Here is a 22,163-nt window from a genome sequence, read left to right as displayed (position 1 = left end):
CTTGCAGCTTGTCAAATCTAGGAAGCGATTTGTAACATATCACCACTTGCGTTCACTACCGACATAGAACGCATTAGATTATGATAGAAAAGGATGCCTCACTCTGGTTTAAGTTTGACGATAGTCGTGTCACGAAGTGTTCTGGCGATGTATTGAATTTATTGGAGCCTCTGGAGACACCCTACATTTTGTTTTATAAGAGAGAGGACATTGTTAGATCAAGATCTTCAGATGATGTGGTGCTGCAGGTTTTTCCGGGTTTTCCTGCAGCTGAAAAAGCAAATGCGCCACTGGAATCAATGAAGTCGCCCCGGAGCGCCAATTAATTTTTATTGTTGTTTTTATTTTATTTTTATCGTTGATTTAATAAAATGTTCAAAAAGTTGCAAATTGTCAAATATAAAATCCCACTTCCTAAAATAATTGTTTTGCCACCTATAATAAATATAAAACGTGTAGTATTTCAAGTCACATGATTGTATTGTTTGTAGACTTTACAGTCACTTGTTTGTGATGTATTTATTATACTCTGTTATTTCCTGCTCTGTAATTGGGCTATGTCCTGTAGAGTATTGTATTACAAATGAATAAAACCCCCGTCGAATGACAGGTACAACCCAAATTTTTTAAATGGAAAGTACAGGCTACTGATATATCGTTTGGGAGGTTTCTTCGATCTCTATTAAAAAATGTTATCGATTTCAAGTGTATTGCAACAATTGGAATGAAATAAATTAAAATCATGTGGTTTGCGAAATTCGATAAAATACAATCCAAACTTATTGCATTATACTCAAAACTTATTTCATGTTGAGGTGTTGATAATAAAAAAGAAAGCAAAAACCATAGCAATGTTCTTTTTGGATGGTATCCTTTAAAAAACTGTAAATAATTTCCGTGACAACGTTGGTTTCAAACGCCCTTTAACTTGTTTTGTATATCAGTATTTCAATTCAAATTTGAAGAACGTTCATTTCAAGTCTGACAAATGATATGACAAATGATAAAACCGGAAAACACCAGGAAGTAGCTTGCCTATTTCATGATAAATTTCCTAATTCACCACCAATATCTCAAGGAACAATAAGCAAAATAGAGAAGCAGTTTCGCGAACTCGGTCATGTGGGGCAGATAAAAAAACAGCTGCCAATGCAGTGAGTGATGAACTCAAATTAGATGTGATGCTTGAGTTTGAGGAAAACCCACATAAATCGAGTAGACAGGCATCCACTGCATTCAATATTAGCCAATACATCGATAGTAAACATATTAAAACAAAATACATTCCTATAAAATGATACCTACTAAGGAGCTCATGGAAAAACTTATTATTGTGAGCGAATGATGGACATGTTGGATAACAATATCATCCAATTAGAAGAGGTTGTTTTCTGATGACTGTACTTCTTTTAACGGTCATGCTAATCGGCAAAATTGTCGCTACTGGTCAATGGAAAATACTCACTGAATGAGAGAAAAACACACGCAATACCCTCAAGAGGTTATTATTTGGGCAGGGATTGTAGAAACCATATCAATGGTCCCTTTTTCATTGAAGGCAACTTGGATGGCGATAATTATTTGGAACTACATTCCAAGTTTAGCAAATTTATATCCTCATCCAGGGAACCCTCAAGTTCCAGTGAATACGATATGGTTTCAGCAGGATGGAGCACCACCACATTACCAAGTTATTGTTCGGCAATACCTCGATACATTTCCCAATCGGTAGATAGGGAGGCGAGGATCGATTGAATGGCCAGCGCGATCACCTGATCTTTCATCAATAGATTTATTTTTATGGGGATATATAAAGAGCAATGTGTACGAAACTGAACCTTCAGATTTGAATGACTTGAAAGAACGAATAACGCCTGCTATTAGGTCGGTCACGGCTGATATGTTAAATAGTGTTAGAAGACAGTTTTATTTGAGATATAGGATGTTGTCAAGACGTTCGCGGTGAACATTTTGAACAACTACTTCGTTAACATCCACAGTTCTTTTTTGTATTATACAATTCATTACGTTGACATTTAGTTTTTGAGTGTATTTTATCAGGTTCGTTCCAACCAGCGTCAGAAACAGTTTCTGACGGTCAGGATTCTGCGCAGTAATGTGATTGCGTTCCAACGTGAGTTTCCAACCATTAGTAAACTATCAGTTTTCTGTTCCATCCAAGATTCAAACCTGTTCGAAATCTATCAGAATGGTTTGAGGATTATCTTCTAACCATCAATCTGACGCATGCGTATTCCGTATTACTGTTTCTGTTTTATGTTCATGCAACTTACAAACAACATAACCTGCAAAAATTGTTATAAAATAAATTATGTATTTGCTGGCGCAGGAAAAATTGGGAATTCTTTAAGTGAACCTATAATATGAACATCTTTAATTACACAAATTAATTATTGCGGTGACCTCCCAGTTCCATGTTGATAAGTAAATAGAATAGAGATATAAAATACTGCAACCTTCTTTTACTCTCCAGAAGTACACTTGGTTAGATTTATTTTTGAAGAATTGAAGGGGTTATATTTTTACGAATGACATTCGTTGTGGAATGTTTGAAATAAAAACTGAGTAGAGAAAAGTATCTTCTGTATAATACAGTGTTCATATAGAAGTATTTGTTTCGAAAGAATTTTTGTTTCTTTCGTGTAATTCAATGTTTATATGAAAGTAGCTGTTTCAGGAGGACATTCTTTCAGTTTGTGTCTGAAAGTTACTTCTTTGCATGATCTACACATTCATGTATAGAGTTACTTATTTTCAAATTGATTACTTCCTTCCTTTCTGTGGAAGATTCCCTCATCCCCTTTTTTTGATTTAAGATGGAGTAGTAGAAAGCCAAAAACTTTCTTTCCCAAATTATTTTTAAAGGTTATGTTGAAATTCCATGCCAAACTTCAGTTGAAGTATCAGCTGTTCCAATCAGAAATTTCAAATCAATCAGAAACCAATATTTACCAGACATGCGCGTTGACTACGATTTACAAACAGTTGGAAATCTGTTTGTGACTCAAGGTTGGAACGAACCTATCGAATTTCAGTAACCACGTGGTTTTAATTCATTGTATCTTAATTGTTGCAATGAACTTGAAAGCCATAACATTTTTGAATAGAGAATGAAGAGACCTGTCAAAAAATATATCTTAAACCTATACTTCCCCCGAAGGGAGTTGCAGTTAGGGGAGGTATTTTTATTTAAAAGAATGTCAAATTATAATTTACATTACGTGATTGAATAATGATTTTATTCCATTTGGCTTTTACACAATGTATAAAGACATTCTATAGTATATTTAGTATGAGCTTTGCACCCGTGAGGTGGCGGAGCATTATGCCAGTACCTATCAATATAATTGAACTCACCTGAACTCTTGATTCTGCTAAGCCGAGTTTCATTGCTAGCTCTTCTCTCATAAAAATGTCAGGATATTTAGTTTTGAAGAAAAGACCTTCTAGTACATGAAGTTGGTCTTTTGAGTACGTAGTTCTTTCTCTTCTCTGCTTTCTTGGGACGCCTGGGACGCCTGTAAGATAGGAACAGACTGAAGATTATGTAATAGCCAGTCAGATTGCTTGTGAATATTATAAATATTATATTGAAACAAAATAGATTATATGTAATTTTTCAGTGATATGAAAACCGAATCGAGCCCCACTCAATTTTCCTGTCATTTTCAGGACTGGAACATATTTTTTCATAATGTAATAAGGATAGAGCATCAAATAACGAGACCTTCTTATTGATAACACTTTTTGGTGAATGAATATGAATAAAAAAACTCACCATGGAAAATAAAATTCAATTTTGCTTCGAGAATGATGTTTCAATGCTGTGATCCCCAGACAGATATTTAAAAAATGTTACGTCTCAGCAGACCAATCGAATTCAACTAGTCATGAACGGCAAGATGGGTGTGTGTAACAATATCTACATAGTTCGTTAAATATTCTAGGCCGCGAAGAAACTGCCTTAAATCCGGATTAAGGTAGCCGATACAACAAAATCTGTCCGAACAATGGACAAACAAAAAGAAATAATGCTATCTATGCATCTGAACATGTGACTCCATTTAATTTATCATCATTATTTCCCTAATTCAAGACTACTCATAATAAGTACTGAAACTGAATTATTGATTTAACTCATTCGGGTGCTAACTTAATTGTTTCTTTTTTTAAAACTAAGCAGAAAGGAGCATTGAAATCGAATTGAACCGACATCGACATTGCTATGTTTATAATTGTATATCATTTGCACTATTCACGATATCTCTGTAATTGAAGAGTAGGGAGGGTGAGTGTGAGTGTTGTTCTCCTAGGTCATTGTCCATCCTGTCCTTTACACTTTATCTCTATTGGAAAAACTATTACTTTATGCCAACATCGCCATGTTCCACCAGAAAATCTCACTTTTTTCAACAAAGAAATCAAATTTCTTGGCTTTTCAACATCATTCGTTTGATTATATCATTGCGAAGATGAACTATTTTGAATCAAGAAAATATAATATCATCTCAAAATGCACCACCTATTTGAAGGGGAAAATAAACTGTTCCAAATAGAGAGCATTATCTATTTGATGTGAACACATAGTGTTGGTTTGAATTTAATAGTGTATCCCTTCAAATAACTCAATTCGTTTATAACAAGAGTTTGGTGAATCCACATACAAAACTATATTATGATCGACTGAAAATACCAGGAATTTTGTTTATAATGAACAGGGTTTCTTTTAAAGAAGTATTTCATTAATTTCAGTTTCAATAATTCTGTGGTACTCTGGTTTTTCTATGACCCTCTTAAGTGAGCGGGGAATTCCGTTGTAAGCATCGCGTACGCGCCAGTATGTATTGGAAAGTGATGCTGGTGTGTTGCGATTTTGAGGAGGAAGTGTTTGATGTGTCTGTATGCAGTGCAATTTTTTCCGATTATTTTGATCTACCATTATGGAACAGATTTTACAAGACTGGGGTCTTGCATAGTTGAAAGATATTTTCATGGGTAAGTATTATAATTGGATAAAACTCCGCTATATCAGTAAGTACCGTGAGGTATACGTAGTACCGAAGAGAAAGTGGTAAACTTTGACGGCAACTCTTAATTCTGCCTTCATTTTGCGAAAACTATACCAATGATCAGTAATTTTTCACACATGCTTTATTACATTTGACGAGCTCTGCAAGTGTATATTAATTTAAACTGAAAAATCCTCCACGTTGATTCAAATTTGCCAATCTCTTGTTTTGAACATACATTTTATCTTGTTTCAAATAAGAGCATTTTCTCTAAATAAAATTTGATTTTCTCTTAGACCGAATTCATTTTTCATTGAAAGATAGAGGTACTTATAGTTTCGACAATAAATTATAATACAAAAGATACCAAAATAGGCACAAGTAGATATGAAAAGCTTATACATGGGACAGCCACTTTCTGATTTCAAAATGTAAATATTTATTGAATTACGAAACGTCTTTGCTTTCTGTAATCACTTCAGAATTTTTTCAGCTTGACATTATTTGATAGATTTCCTTTAGGAATGTAAGAAATAGGTAGAAATATTACCAAACTCACTAGAGATGAAATATGAATTTCCAAAAACGTGAAAACAGTGAATGCTGTTATTTAAATAGCGAATCATATTCCTTTAAGTTTGTTTGTATAGGCCTAATGGGAAAACTACGTTGAAAAAAAAGCGCTAAGTACACTACCTTATAGGTGGCGTGGAAACGTGTGCATACAATGACGATTACAACTTTTACAACTTTTTGACTCGTCGTATCTCAGAAACGGTGGCTCTAAGAAAAAAAAGTATTGATATTGAAACTATGTTTTGAACAATTACACGTGTTTGCAGCTTGTTGTAAATTTATGTACCTTCCAATGTCTAGATTGACCGGATTAGTATGCCATCTTTGCAGTGCTAAATCCCAATTCTTTATAAATCATTCTAACCTCACAACAGCCAGAGAAGACTTTTCTAGTGAGTTGTTTAACATGGTCCACAAATTTTATCGTGATCTCATAGATATATGACAAATGTCAATTTATAACTGCCCAATGTTTTATATTAATCCATGGAACTGACAGTTCAGAACGATTCACGTACTCTTCAATGGGACTCACGGAACATGATGAGTTATGTAACAGAACTAGCAATTCCGTGTTTACAATGTGACTTACGGACTATAGTTGATATGATGAAGATTAATGTAAAATGGATTTCATTGAATTGTTCCTTAAATTATTATTGAATTTATCAAAGTATATATGTGTAAATGGAACTAATATTGTCATAATCAGATTTTTTATTCATTGCATTAGTTTCCCTCAGTATATGGAACATTTCCAATAGTATCATGAATATTTACTGAATGGTTTTCTTTGATGGCATGTTCGGTCAGATCACAAGAAAGTTGTGACATGTAATTCTTCCTATTAAGCTCCGACCAGTTTGTACTGTGTATGTTCGGTCACAGTGTTGAGTGATCGAATAAATTCAATATTAAAAAAACAGTCAACTAGTTTTTTTGCCGACGTATCAAATTTTAATGAATTCTTCTTCAGGGCTCGAAAAGTAATTTCTTCATGTTGATATTACTATTAAAAAAACGATTAGACATATTAGATTTTTTTAAATATATAAAAACCATTGTAACAATCAAATTTTCGAGGCAACAGCAACACGAAACGACATGAAACAAACGAATGGCGATTTTGTTATGTATCTAATATGTCTAATGGTTTTTAAAATAGTAATATTAACACGAATTCATTTAAATTCGACAAGAAAACAGTTGTCTTTTTTTATTGACCATTCTTCTTTGAAAAAGAAACGTTGTTATTATATATGCATCTGAACTTAACTCAACATTCAACCTCCCCCCTTTTCAACAAATTTCTTCGCACTATTCCCATTCGGGCAATAAATTCCCATGTCCAGCGTACATCCCCAAACCGCAATATTTGGAGATCTATTAGCGCTCGAGCTATTCATTGCAATGAGCACTTGCAACCCCAAGTGCTAATAAAAGTCCGGAAGCGATAGCTCCAACCCCCGACCATTGCGGAGGTTATATTGCTTTTCCTTGTATTAACACGTCTAGTGTTTGAACAGCGGGAGAAAAGGCGATACATGAAACTGCTGATATATTTATTGAGGGGGAAGTCATTGAAAAACACACGACAAAACCGATGCAGGGTAAAAAGATTCCCGTGTACTGTATCCACTGATTTCGTGAAGACGGTGTTTAATGTAACAGTCTTTATTTTATGCAAAATATCACTTGTTTTCTTGAGTGCGTTCAGAAAGGATCGGGGAAAATGTGGAACACGTCAAGTTTTCCTGTGAGAGTTATAAATTCTGACATAAAAACCTTTTATAGTATCATGTCAGGAATCACGTTAAAAGGTAAACCCCGTTAATCATTAATTCGAACAAGTTTCGACTTCTGAGGGTTGTCGTTTATAGGGGTGCGACAGCTGGGTAACGGCTATCCATGAAAGACCAATGATAATAAAAGCATAACCAAACTGGTGCATTATATGCTTCATGCGCATTTATAAATACCTCGCGGGTAACTTTTTCTCAACAGGTATATTTTGGGAAGTTTTGTTTCGGTAGGAGTCACACGTTAAAAGGTAAGACCTCGTGAGTCCTTAGCTCATACAAATTTTGAGAGTTGTCGTTCGTATGAGGGCGACAACGGAAAAACAGATTTTTTAAACAGGTATATTCTTTCTCAACATTTCAACACAATCAGGCATCAAAATGGCATTAAAAATGTAAATATTTTCAAGAAATTCCGACTATCAAACAGTATTTTCTCGCAGAAAAATCGAGTTTTGTCCATTATCAAGTAAAACCACAACTAATCAAAAGAAAAGTGGTATTTTTACTTCTCAAACCGTTTTTAAATTCTGGCTAATATGCATATCCATTGAATAAAATCTTTTTTCGTGATAGATTTTTTTCTGAAAAAATAAGAAACCTAATTTCAAATTGGATACAAAACAATGAATTGACAAAAAATTGGAATGAACCAGTTTTGTAGATAACTGAAAAAGATATATAGTGTAAATTGTTTCAATAGCTCATACATTTCCCCATAAAGAGCTGCCACAAACACTATAAAATACCCAGCACCTTCCAATCACCAAAACTGTAATACTCTTCGCGACGCACATTTCACGAACCAAGACTGCGTCTTCAGGATATGGAGAAAACTATTTTCTTCATCTACTGAAGACATCGACTTGGTTGGTAAAACGGCGTCGAGCAGAGTATTGCAGTTCTGGTGATTATAGGAAAAGTGAATTGATGGATGTAGTCGTTACTATGTGGTAGGAAATCATCACGAAAGATGGGAATTGAAACTGTCTATGTAATTTACCACTTTTATAAAAGTGATAAAAAACGTAGAAAGTTTCAATTTTCATTTTTCATGATGGGAAAAGTGCTTGTTTTAGATTTATTCTCCACCAGAGGATCCAGTTTTACCTTTGACTATAAAATACATTGTATGATTGACCAGCTTTCACATCGAATATTAATAGTGACTATAAACAATTCTGATAAAAATAACGTCAAGCTCGATCCGCAGAGCTGCATTTAAATTCAAATCAAGGCACACCAAGCGAAAAGCGAGAATAATGTAACCACAATGTTTGCGCGAAAATTGTTGCGAAGTTTTCATGGGAAACTACCCATCTGTCTAATAAACGTCCTTTGGGGTGTCAAATTCAATCAGTGATGTTTTATTGGGGTATTTTGAGCATGAATTTAAAACGTTATATAGGGATGGAGCATTCTGCTTAAACAAACTTAGACAGCTGAATCTGCGAGTGAGAGGTTTCCTGCAGATTTACTCACGTACAAGACTGTTTTTTAATGGAAGGGAAGAAGAGGGAGAAAATAATTTGAGATAAAGAATTCATCCTTGCTATCGAAGGATAAAATAATATGTCTAGAAGAAATTACTCTAAACTGAAATTAAACTTATCGTCCAGGATTGTACAAAAAACGATAATCAGTAAGGGAGTAATCATTGAGAAACCTGAAAAAAATATTTGGGAAATTATTGATTTTTTTGAGAATTATTCTTTTTGGTTGGGTAGGAGACCAAAGGAGTGCTTTCTCAACTAATGCTGTTGTGATGCCTAATTAATTATGAAATTATAATATTTCTGATCACTCTCAATTTTGGGAAAGAGGATCAATTTCTTGGAAAAAACTCATTATACAAAAATTTTATGTGAAGTTACTGAATGTGATTAACTCCATACTATGTTGATGATACACAAAAATTTATATCTCAAAGAAACTTCTAAACATGTTCAGTTGTTCAAACAAAAGTGGAAATGTAAAAAGCGTGAAAAAAGTATATCTAATTGTGACGAATTAGGTGATTTTGCAAGCCATTCTATTGATTCTTTCCTTCTCATCCAACCATTTAAAACCTCCATTCAGAAATGTACGTACAACTTGAAAAAAGTTGAAAACAAGAAGCCTGATATTACTCAATAGCACAACCATCTCAGCCCTCGAATAGGAAGCAGTAGATCCACCATCAGTGCATCTTGGCACAAATGCATCAGTAAGATTTATTATTCAATCTACATGATTTGAGTATATTAGGACTGGTCGATAAATATTGGCACAAGAAAGTTTTACCACTTATATATAATAGTTACACCAATGTTTGTAGTTTAACAAATATAATATATTCCAATGAAATACTTCCTTTTTTTAATGGCAAACCACAATATTATAATCATTACATACATACGAACTACCCCACTACCGAACATAACAATCCAAAGAACAAATATCCAATAAATGTGCTAACCGAAAATAAATTTATAAAACTGGCCTAATAATAGAAAATAAATATACTTTTGCATTTCACCATTCCAATAAAAATATCCAGAAACGTTTACTTTCAAAAAAGGCATCGATATACTATACAGGGTGTTTATTAAACATGTGGCAAAAATTTAAGAGGCTCTTCTTAATCTACAAGAACTGTTGAAAATGACATCACCCCGCTCGAATACAAGAATCTAGAGAGAGAGAGAAAGAGGAGAGAGGGAGAGAGAGAGAGAGAGAGGAGAGAGGGAGAGAGAGAGAGAGAGGAGAGAGGGAGAGAGAGAGAGAGGAGAGAGGGAGAGAGAGAGGAGAGAGGGAGAGAGAGAGAGAGAGGAGAGAGGAGAGAGGGAGAGAGAAAGAGAGAATTCTCAAGTCTCTTCTTAGTTTTGAATTCTTAGCTATACAAAAGTAATGAGAAATTCTATTTCATCAGTTCGGACTTTCATTGTCTAAACAAAAAACTGAAAATTACAAAAAGTAACATACAAGCAACTACCAAAAAAAAAAAAACATCCACGAAGAGGAACATTGGTTCAGGAGAAAATTCAAAGAAGCCGCGTATATGTTGTCCAACAACGCATTTAGTCGAGCTAGCATAGAGATACGTAACATATGGAAACCTCTAATCAAGCGAACAACGACCAACTCCCGCTAAACGGTCATCTCCCGCTAAAACCAATGAAACGGAAAGGGGGAAGAGAGGATACGTGAAAGTACTCAAATGACCTGTAAATAGTCAGATCTCGGAGGAATAAGTCCAGTTACCACCCGAAGACGATTTTGGATACTAACAATCGAAACGCAGTGAAGTAACTTGGTTTGGAATCTTTTAATTTTTAATTTTTATTTTTCATTTTTCGTTAATAATATTTTTTATTTATTTTTTTCAGCTTTTATTAATATTTCAATTTTTTTATTTTCTTGGTAGTTGCTTGTATGTTATTTTTTGTAATTTTCAGTTTTTTGTTTAATAAAATTGGTTAATCTTTTTAATTTTTTAACTTTGCCTTCGACTGGAATTGATGAACTTTATATTTTAATCAGTTTATTAGATAGAAATAACAGCAGTGTTGACTATTTCGAACGAATTGTAGTTTATTGGATATTTCTATTTCAATTTGTAAAATGTTCATTGTGGATATTCATTTTACGCCTAAATCAACACACTCTGTGAAACTTTCAGAGCTGACCACGTAATATTTCCCGCATTTTTCACATTCACTTCCCCGGACACATTTTTGTAGAAGAGAATCTCAAATATTGCATGATAAGACAGAGTCTAGAGCACGTAACATGTTGGTACTTCTGGAGTTGGGATCCTGAGCCGATTACAGGGGTGGTGGGTGCTTGTTGCCATGGAAACGGCCTTTCTCAAATACATCCCCTTTGGGCCAGTGTGCAACTTTACCTCGATTTGAGGTGAATGAGAATATACTGTGAACTTCGTCGTTGAAATCGAGATGGGAGTATTGATGTGGATTTGATGGTATGTAACCCAATTACTGAATGAAATTTGGCAAAATTCTATTTTAAAATAGTTTCCACAAAAATTGTCCAAATATATGTCGGGTTTGATGCCCGTTGGGGTTTTAGCTACAGTCTGACAATTTTCAATTGAAGGTAACTCATATACAGATTGAACTGATAGCTAACGGCAACAATATTAAATGTTAGAACTAAATTTTTACCGGGGTCATTTTGATTGTCTATGCCATTGTAAATAATTGAAAAGTAACATGATTCCATAAAATTTGACCCCCGTAACAAGATAGCTTCTGCATGTCGATAGGATGTACGAGCGAATAGGTGAACCAGTTCATTAAATACTTTGAAACATCGGTAAACTGAGCAACACTTCGCAGGTCTATTATATTTGCGTCCTTAAAATGCCATAACTAGTCATTCGGTTTCTTCATTATCAATCGTCCGTATCTACATAGGCGTCCTGTGAAGGTCACTTTGTTTTGTATTTATTAAATATATTTTATTATATTTATTAAATAGACTGTTGTATTTATTAACTTTAAAATATAAGATAGAGTTGGCCGATACTTGTTTTTCAAAATACATTATCATAGATTTTCATCACATTCACACTTTATTGTGAGATAATTAGTTGACCTAGTCATTGAACTCAGGTATAACTGTCATTAATTAATTCCTACAATATTATTAGTTTCTAGGTAGCTAGTAATATTTCAAAAAGTATATATAAATAACAAAGTATGTATAATTCAGTTTGTTAGTGAACACGCTGGGAAAAGCTACTGTGCCGCGAAACACGTGTTGCGGATTTGTTAATCTGTTCTAGTGAAAATCTCACAATAAAGTGTTTTTCAAAATATATCTACTTTAAAATAGTTTTTGAGGTAAGTAAACAACTGACAAGTAGCTGAATATCATTGAATTTTATTATTTTATAGCATTAAGATGGATGCCGTAGAAGGTCCAAGTAATGCACAAAGAAAGCAGAAGTTTATGTCGTTAGAAGAAAAACAGATTGTCTGTAGAGTACAAAAATTAAAAAAATACACTCCTTACAGTGGAAGCTGTAGACCAGTGTTCATTTTTAACAGGAATATCCTTGTCGACAATTGAACGCATTGTACGTGAAAAAAAGGTGACTGGGATTGTGCAAACTCCAAAAGTACATTGTGGTGGTAGAAAAGCAATTGAATTGGGCGAGCACCTGAAAAATTTTGTACGCTATAATATTCGCTTTTTCGAGAATGAAGCGCCAACCCTCGAATCCATTAGGACAAAAGTAATGGATAATGATCTCATTCCAAAAATGAGCAAAGTTAAGAAAAATAATAAAAGAAGATTTAAAATTTATATATGCCAAACGATCCCGTAAATCTGTCTTAATAGAAAGAGGAGATATAGTTTCATGGCGACGGAAATATTTTACCTTTATTAGAGAAATGCGTTCTGCTCACAAAAAAAATTAATGTCTGGACGAAACGTGGGTGAATGCTGGTCACACAGTATCTAAGATTTGGCAAGATACTACTGTAACTAGTTATATTTAAGCATTTGTGGACCAACGGATACTCGGCAACGAGTAATTGTCGCCCATATAGGTAAGGAGAGTGGCTTTTTAGACGATAGTGCACAAATTTTTTCACCCAAAAAACGGGGGATTATCATGAAGACATGGACGCCCAATGCTTTGAAGGATGGTTTGAATCCCTTCTTTCACGAGTCGAGCCAAATTCGGTTATAGTAATTGATAACACTTCTTAACACAACCGATTAGTAGAACAGCTGCCAACTATGACCACCAGAGAAGCAGACATACAGAGTTGGTTAGGACAAAAAGGAATTCCATTTTCCGAGGACATGATTAAGGCCGAGCTTATGAGTGTCATTAAACAGCATCGTGACAGATATCGCCAGCGTGTGGTGGATACAATAGCTCGTGCTGAAGGCATCACCATTTTGAGACTTCCTCCTTACCATTGCGAGTTAAACCCGATAGAATTTTTCTAGGCTCAAATTAAGGGCTACGTAGCTCGTACAAAAACGTGACACATAAAGTTTCTGATGTCCATCGTCTAACTAATGATGTAGCCCATGTGATCGAGGAAGAAGAGAAAATGTGGAGATTGGACGGGATGGTAGACACTGTTTCCGACCAAATAGTAAGGAATAAGGATGGTCTCAAAAAGGAAGTAGGCATCATCAAAAATGGCCTTTAACGAAATGATTACTCCAAAGTGATGGTGGAGCTCTCAGCAAGAGCTCCACAAGGAAGAGAAGCCCCCACAACCAGTACTTGTACTGGCTGTGGGGGAGGATTGTCGGAAAGGATATGAAGGATTGGGTCCAAGTATAACAACAGAACCTGCTTCAGATCTTGGAATACTATCCGTAGCAGCCTCATGAAAACCAGTCCACCAAACGCGGACTGCGATTCCAAGATTTGCATTTACCGGATACCCTGCGAGTGCGGAGAATCATACATCGGTGAAACTAAAAGGCCGTTGAAAGTTCGCATTGCTGAACACAAGAAACACATACAGCGAGGAGAAACCAGCAAATCAGGAATACCTGAGCATGTTTGGACTCATCAACATAACATCAAGTGGTCTCAAGCTGAAATCATCTACAAGGAGGAACACTGTTTAGGAGATAATTCAAAGAAGCCGCATATATGTTGTCCAACAACGCATTTAGCAAAGCTAGCGTGGAGATACGCATTTTATGGAAACTTGTAATCAAGGGGAACATGACCAACTCCCGCCAAACGGTCAGCTTCCGCTAAAACCGATGAAGGGGAGAGAGGGAAGAGGAGATAGGTAAAAGCACTCGAATGACTTATGAAAAGTCAGATTTCGGAGGTTATCACCCGAAGACGATTGTGGATACGTCGTGTGGAAACGTCGTGAAGTAACTTGGTTTGGAATTTTTCAATTTTAATTTTCATTTCTTGTTAATAATTTTTAATTTTCATCTCGTATTGAAGGTTCAATTTTTTTTTATTTTTTGGTTGTTGCTTGTATTTTATTTCATTATAATTTCAGTTTTTATTGCTAAATATAATTGTTATTTTTCAGATAGGTAATCTTTTTTAATTTTTTTGATTCTCTACAGGTTTTCAAATCAATTCATATAATCTTAGACAATTGAATTCCGTAGTAATGAAATGCATATTTATTTTTATTGACAGCGATATCGAAACGATATATTTCTATTGTTCTGAAGCCATAAACAACCGGTTAGCAATAATTGAGAAAATACACGGTTTCATTAGCTTACAGAAAATGATCTACTATGAGATATATTTATGACGTTCAATGTTTTATAAATTATATCGATCATGAAATAATGTGTTACGGAAATTTCATCACGATACCGATATTTTGTAAACGTTGTTTATCGGGAAGTGTAAAGTAAATTATAGATTCTGCTTTAAAATCAATCAGTGAAAATTATATTGAGTTAATCCAGTACAATAAGATGTCTTTTAGTTTCACCAAATTAACCTTTCCTTTCGTATATATTCTCGTCTGAAATAGAAGTATATCAGTTATAAGGAATCCCTCTCGATAACGGCGGTGTCATTTCGTCTGCACTTTAGGGCTTTGAAGCAAACAATACACACTCACTTTGACCCCATAAAATACCAGTACATCAGTCGTACTACATCGATTTTTTTTTCTCTCACACGTGCCCAAATATAAAATAAATCATCACGGAATCATTGCAAGAATAGACGTGGCTGCAATATACAGAGCGTTGCGTCCTGTGCTGTCAAATTGAGAATGTTTACCACTGAAAACTGATATGCAAAAAATGTCACATGCCACCTCTTTCCAGCTTGAGAAATACCATACTAGAGTAATTGAAACAATGGACCGCTAATATAGAAAATATCCTAACCCGTGCTTTTCTTCTATAATTTTTTGTGAACACCCCAGAAAGGAAAGGAATATTCAGCTTAATATTATGAGATAACCATATTTCCTTGCTGAAACTTTCCAATCTCATTATCTTTCAAACTTTTTTCTTCCAAAAAATCTTGTTAGACAACTTAATGAAATAAAAATTCAGTGAAACGTTATTCATCTATAAAATATCAAATGTAACCTCGACCAAGCATTGAAACCATTGTTTCAGCCTCTTGCATATGAACGTAAAATATTCGATATTTGTTTTAGAGAGTAGCCAATAAATCTCTATGGACTTTACGCAGGGTGACTTCTGACTACTACGACAAATTTAAGTGCTGGGTGGGAAGAGTAAATACAGACACACGTACGATAATATGGTAATCTCCTACGCTGTAATTGAAAATAAACTAAAGACCCCTCGAATGTAAAAAGCGCAGCCTTCTAGATAGAATATGTTAAAGCTGAGAATTCAATTTGGAAGTGCAAATTTTGCCAGTGTTCCATCACTGTGTTCAGGTGCGAGTTTTAAACAGTTCAAATAAAGCAACCATCGATATCCTTAACGAGAAATGAGACATTCAATGAGCACTACAAGTTGTAAATAGCAACAAACTGACAGAATTAAATTGGTAACATTTTGTAGGCATCAATTATGAATTCTAGTTCATTAGACAGCGTAGCTACAATGGCGTTCGTTTCGAACTAGTTTATTGGAAATTATTATGTTGTTAGTGACTCAGACTCCACATTTTGTTCATTTTGAGTTTATAGTCAGAGGAAATTTGTACAATCTTTCTCTCATCCAGTAGTGAATGTCTGTAGTTCTGTTCGAATTATGTCCCTACCATTCAATAAAATGGAGTTTTTATAGCTCCGGCTGTTTATTAAATATTGTTTATTGTCCCAAAAGGTGAAGGATAATGAAATTTACAGTATCGGGATGAAAAGTAAGGTTAGGTTAGGTAAAAAGTGAGTGAGTCTATTCGACCCTCCACCGCAACACGCAAGGGTTTATTGTGGCTCAAACCTATTCACACTCGACCAAATAAACCCAACTTCTTTACGAAGCCGATAAGTTTGTATGGTGAGTGGTCTTTCAGGTCAGATGGTGAAAGTACGGCTCTGCCAAACTCTGAAAACCTGATTCGGTCCCCAGCGGGGCAGGCACAAAGTATGTGTGCTGTTTCATCATTTTCCAAACAGCGGCGACATACACTGTCTTTCGACAGTCCGAGCTATGCATATGATGATTCAGATGACAGTGACCTGTGAGAAGGCCTGTTAGACATCGTAGTTCATTCCTACTGTAGTCCAACAACTGTTTGGTATCGATCCTCGAAAAATGAAGAAACGCCTTGAAGTGAGTGAATCCTGGAAGAAATTGCCAGAAGTCCATAAATCTTCTTGCAGTCCAGGTGTTCAATGTTTATTTGGCCTAAAGCGATTCCAATGACAGGTTCTGGTCCGATGAAGCTGCTTGCAGCACCCTCCTTTACCAGGGAGGCAGTAGCCTCACTGCTTTCCAGGCCAGTATGGCCAGGAATCCAAACCAGAGACAATCTGTAATGTCTTCCTATGGAGGAGAGTCGTTGTTGGCAATTAGCTACCAATTTAGACGTTGCTCGATAGGAGCCAAGAGCTTCCAACGCCACTTGATTGTCCGAGAATATTTCTATTGACTTGTGTATGAGGTTGGATTCTTCCAATCTCTCCGTACACAATTCACTAGCGTGGATTTCCACTTGAATAACAGTCGCATAGGTTCCTAGGCAGGTTGATATCTCTGTTCTGGGTCTGCGACTTTAAACACCTGCACCAGAACCTGAAGCTGTTTTTGATCCATCTGTGAACCAACAACTATCCGCTCTTAATGTTTCCCTCTTCCGAAGGATCCAGTCCTCTCTACTCGGGAACAGTACTTTATGAGTCAATTCGTAGTTAACAGTTGGAGGCATAAAGTCAGAGGTAATTTCCAGAATGCTGCGCCTTTCAGTCTGTTGCATTCTGCATTAAATTGATTTGTGCAATTGGCAATGAGCAGAAATGTGGAGAAGAGGATCTCCATGGCCGAAGATATCGAAAAGACATCTGGTCAACATTGGTCACTTTTTGAAAAATCATTAAGTGATTCATAATAATTTATGGGGAAGCAGATAAGGAATGAGTTTGGTATTGGGTGGGATTAGTTTAGGAGGAAGAACAGATATCTCGTTTCATTAGAAAGATGCCGACGCAGTTGGTGACAATTATATCCTGTTGCATGATAATACACGACTAAACGTTGCGTGATTGGTGAACCAGTTCCTGCAAGGTAAAGGAATTGACGTATTGCAATGTCCTGCATAATCACCAGACCTTAACCAATGACACGTTTCAGAATCGCCTATAGCTATTTGAGGCCCTCCAAGCCGTCTGGCAGGCAATACCTCAAAGGAACCTAGACAATTGAATTTTGTGTATGCCCAGAAGATGTCAAGACGTTTTGATTAGCCACGGAGGACATACTCTATACTGGCGTTGAAAATATTCGCGAAGTACATTGAATTACACAATATAGACAAAGTACTTTCGAAACAACTACTCTCATAAAAAATATACGAATATCACTTTTTCTCATTCAGTTTGTACTTCAAATATTCGATATGGAATTGAATCAGATGTCATTCATAGGAACGAATATGATATGAAAGATATGTTTCGAGATTTTATTTGGAAATATTTATGTCAGTGCATATAAAGTAATCGTATGAAAGTATATAACATTTTTAAGAGAAACAAAGGGTGTAGTTGATAAAATTGAAATATTAAAAAACCGTTTCCAAGAATTGGTATTTAACTCAACCCTTAATAGTCAAATACAACATACAAATATCCCATTATTGATATTTGAATGAACTGAATTGTTTTCTATTATTTTGTATTATTTTAAAAATTATAATCACTGTGGTTTCTTTGTAGTAGATTTTTTATGCTTGCCCCGAACTGCAGAATGCGTTTACTGTTGAATTCATTAGTGAAGTGAAGAAAATGACCGTCTGAAGAAAAAATCTGATTCAAACTAAGATGGTATTAATAGACATATGAACCTTTTGTTATGAACATCAGCCTGATAGGCCGTAGTTATCTTTGAAGTGTATTATTTTCAGTCACAAACTACCAAACTACCATGTTAGTTATGTTGGAATAAAAACAAAAAAAGTATCGCTTGCGACTAAGGAAGTGGCAAACTGCTGAGAAGGAAAAAAATCAACTGTTGCAGATAAAATTTTGAATTGGAACATATTTTTCGAATCATATTTTTGATGTGTTGAGAAATAACTTCACGGATTTTTTCAATTCAAACCATTAAGAAAAATAAATCAACTTTTGCAGATGAAATTTTGAATTGGAACCTATTTTTTAAATCACATTTTTGATGTTTTGCAAAGTAACCTCAATTCGATCCATTTTTTGTGCTACTTTTCATCTCGATAGGAACATTTCGAATGAATCCTTTAATTAAAAAAATCTATATATTGGGGATATTACTAGTCACACTGTATATTTCTGAGGTTCCGGATATTATATCCTTCGTGAGCATTTTATGTGAAATTTCCTGTATAGAAAGTATCACTCAACTGGATGTATCTCACTACATAAGAAAAGAAGTTGGTCAGACATTGATAATTTCAGACCAATTAGTCTTTTAACATGTATATCAAAACTATTCAAAAACGCAATGGCCACAAGACTAACATTTTTCTTCTCAAACTTCAATATGTTTTCTAGTCAACAACACGTCAATTTAAAAAAGAAATTCATTGAGATAGCTCTTGTTAATTTTAGTAATGAAATTCTGGAAGCAATGGAAAGAGCGGATCTATCCTTTGGGATTTTCATGATCTTCTACTAGGCAAACTTTACAAATATGGAATTCAAGGGAACTCCTATGACTGGTTCAAGTCATATCTAAAAAACAGAAAGCAAATCGTAGAACTGAACTTGAAAGATACAGCAGCACGATCAGAGGCTTTGGAGACGTCTATGGGAGGTCCACAGGGTAGTATATTTGGTCCAATACTCTTCAGTATATTTACAAATGACAAACATGGCGGTAAATTCAAATTCCGCTCACATAATTAATTAAGCTGATGATACTAACTATTGTTGACAGGTGCAAACTTACCACATATAATAAAACATGGTAGAATTGTAATAGAAAGGAGCAAAAACTTCTTTCTGGAAAATAAATTGATTTTCAATGATGAAAAAACAGATTGCGTCATGTTCAAAATTGATAACAGCATGGAGACACTGAAGAGCATCAGTTTCAATGATTTTAGAGTGACCTGCAACACCTCTGTGAAGTTTTTGGGTATAAATATGTGTGTATATATATATATATATATATATATATATATATATATATATATATATATACATATATATATACATATATATATACATATATATATATATATATATATATATATATACATATATATATATATATATATATATATATATACATATATATATATATATACATATATATATATATATATATATATATATATATATATATATATATATATACATATATATATATATATATATACATATATATATATATATGTATATATATATATGTATATATATATATATATATATATATATACATATATATATCTATCTCTACGACACCTTAAGTTGGGTTAATCGAATAGACAAACTCTGCAGGAGATATGCTACATATGCCATATATGCTATGAGAATTCTCAAAAAAAACGTTGACAGTGATGTTCTGATGACTGTCTACTATGCAAATTTTTACTCTACAATAAGGTTTGGTTTTATAATTTGGGGATCCAGTCTTGGGCTGAACAGAGTGTTTCTCTGCCAAAAAAGGGTAATCAGAATACTTTTTGATATGAAGGTCAAAGACTTATATAAAGGAATCTTTAAAATGAACAAATTAGTAACAGTACCAGCGATAGACATTTTTGAGTCATTAAAATCTTTAGTAAATCAACCAAGCTACTTTAAAAAGCATCATAAAACACATAAGTAGTTGGAACAAGATTTAGGAATGATGTTTTATATCCGATACATATAAAAATCTCTATATGAAAGAAGTACTGTCTACAGCGCGATTATTCTTTTTAATTCTCTCCCACAGGATATAAGAAACATTGGGATGGCCAGCGGTTTTCTGAAGTCTATGAAAGAATTTTTATGCAATATAGAGCCTTATACTATAGAAGAATATTTTAACAGCTTATTTTAAATTTTATTTTATCAACTCTATATTTATATGTGTATGTGACGTGTTTTATTCAAATTTAGTACCTTATTACTTTTGTAATTTTGTTCACTGACGTATTTCTGGGAAAAAGTATTTCTATTAACTTTCATACAAGATTTACATATACTCTGTAGAAATAAATGAATATCTATCTATCTATCTATCTATCTATCTATCCATCTATCTATCTATCTATCTATCTATCCATCTATCCATCTATCCATCTATCCATCTATCCATCTATCCATCTATCCATCTATCCATCTATCCATCTATCCATCTATCCATCTATCCATCTATCCATCTATCCATCTATCCATCTATCCGTCTATCTGTCTATCTATCTATCTATCTATCTATCTATCTATCTCATTTAAATAATATATCCGTTTTTGCAGTATGTACATTAAGTTACAGTAGATTGTTCCAGAAAAAAGGAGCGACTTTAAGGACAAAGAGTCCCAACACAGCAAAGGTTTCTATAATCTATATAATAAAAAATACTCGCGCCTCGCTTGCACCTGGTGGAGTATCTCTAATTTTAAATCCAAATAACACATTTATCTCGCCGCCCTGACGTAAATTCGTTAATTTGCATCCGAATTTGTAACCGGTAGCTCGGAAAAAATCAAGTTAACAAATCATCGAAATTATTCTCGCGGTCGGTGCCTCACACAGATGAGATTCCCGGCTTTGGGAGAGTAAATTATGACTGCAGGATCAGAAATATCGTATAAAATTCAATACCGGTAGCCGTAGAATCAAAACTGAATTGTCCGAGATCACAATTTCAACTCTTTATGTGCGTGTCTCTGCGGATTAAGAGGGCCTTGTTACGGCCAGTTGGTCGCTAGAAGTTCTACGAACGTCCGTCGGGGATTATTTCAACGTACATTTTCCGGACATCAATCTGAACAACTCCGAATTGAGTTCATTACGCGGTCGGTGGGTATGTTTTTGTTGATTTTACCTCGAAATGTTCGAGAGGCCCAGTTCTGGATGAATTGGTAGATACGTGACCAAACAAAATTGAAGAATTTGAGACGATATCAATGCACGTTAGATACAAGAGCTTCCAGTGTATCTAAGTCAAAAATCCACAACAAGTCAGTGCTTGTTGTGGATTTTTTAGGCTGGCGGTGTCATCGGGCCATATTTCTTTAAGAACGATGTTGGCCAGACCTTCACTCTTAACTGCGACTATAGGTCTTCTTTTCTTTTGGCCTGAATACGATGATCTGGACACCAAGGGCATATGATTTCAATAGGGCATAGTTCATGGCACATTTGATATTTTGTACGAACGATTTCAGGGCATAGTCATCTCACGTGGAGGTGATGTGAACTGGCCACCAAAATCGTACGATTTGACCCCGTTAGACAGTTTCTTACGGGGTCCTTCTAAGTCGCAGGTGTATGCGAATAAGCTACAAACCAGAGGGGTGTTCAAAGCCAACATAACCCAGGTCATCGGTCAAATACAACCTGATTTATACGCCAGTCATGGAAAATTGGAAGGTTCGGATACGCTCTACCCAAAGAAGCCGTGACGGACATTTGAACGATGTTAGGTATATTCCGCACACAATGGCATTAATAG

General features: G+C 34.8%; 1 protein-coding gene across 2 annotated transcripts in view; it reads right to left on the bottom strand.

Moving 5' to 3' along the window:
- LOC111507512 (uncharacterized) overlaps positions 1-22,163 on the bottom strand; it is a 48,383-nt gene that overhangs the window by 16,984 nt on the left and 9,236 nt on the right. Inside the window, exon 4 of one of the 2 annotated variants that reach the window (XM_074181985.1) lies at positions 3,379-3,539. In XM_074181985.1, coding sequence (XP_074038086.1) covers positions 3,379-3,539 — 161 coding nt within the window. Of the gene's footprint in view, positions 1-3,378; positions 3,558-22,163 lie in introns of both variants that reach the window. The other variant, XM_074181984.1, reaches the window with a different exon arrangement.

The sequence above is a fragment of the Leptinotarsa decemlineata genome, unplaced genomic scaffold (genome assembly GCF_025532065.1).
Source record: "Leptinotarsa decemlineata unplaced genomic scaffold, Ldec_3_MD MMD2_tig00026328_RagTag_RagTag, whole genome shotgun sequence".
NCBI classification, from domain to species: domain Eukaryota; kingdom Metazoa; phylum Arthropoda; class Insecta; order Coleoptera; family Chrysomelidae; genus Leptinotarsa; species Leptinotarsa decemlineata.
This window is presented reverse-complemented; position numbering and strand designations above follow the sequence as displayed.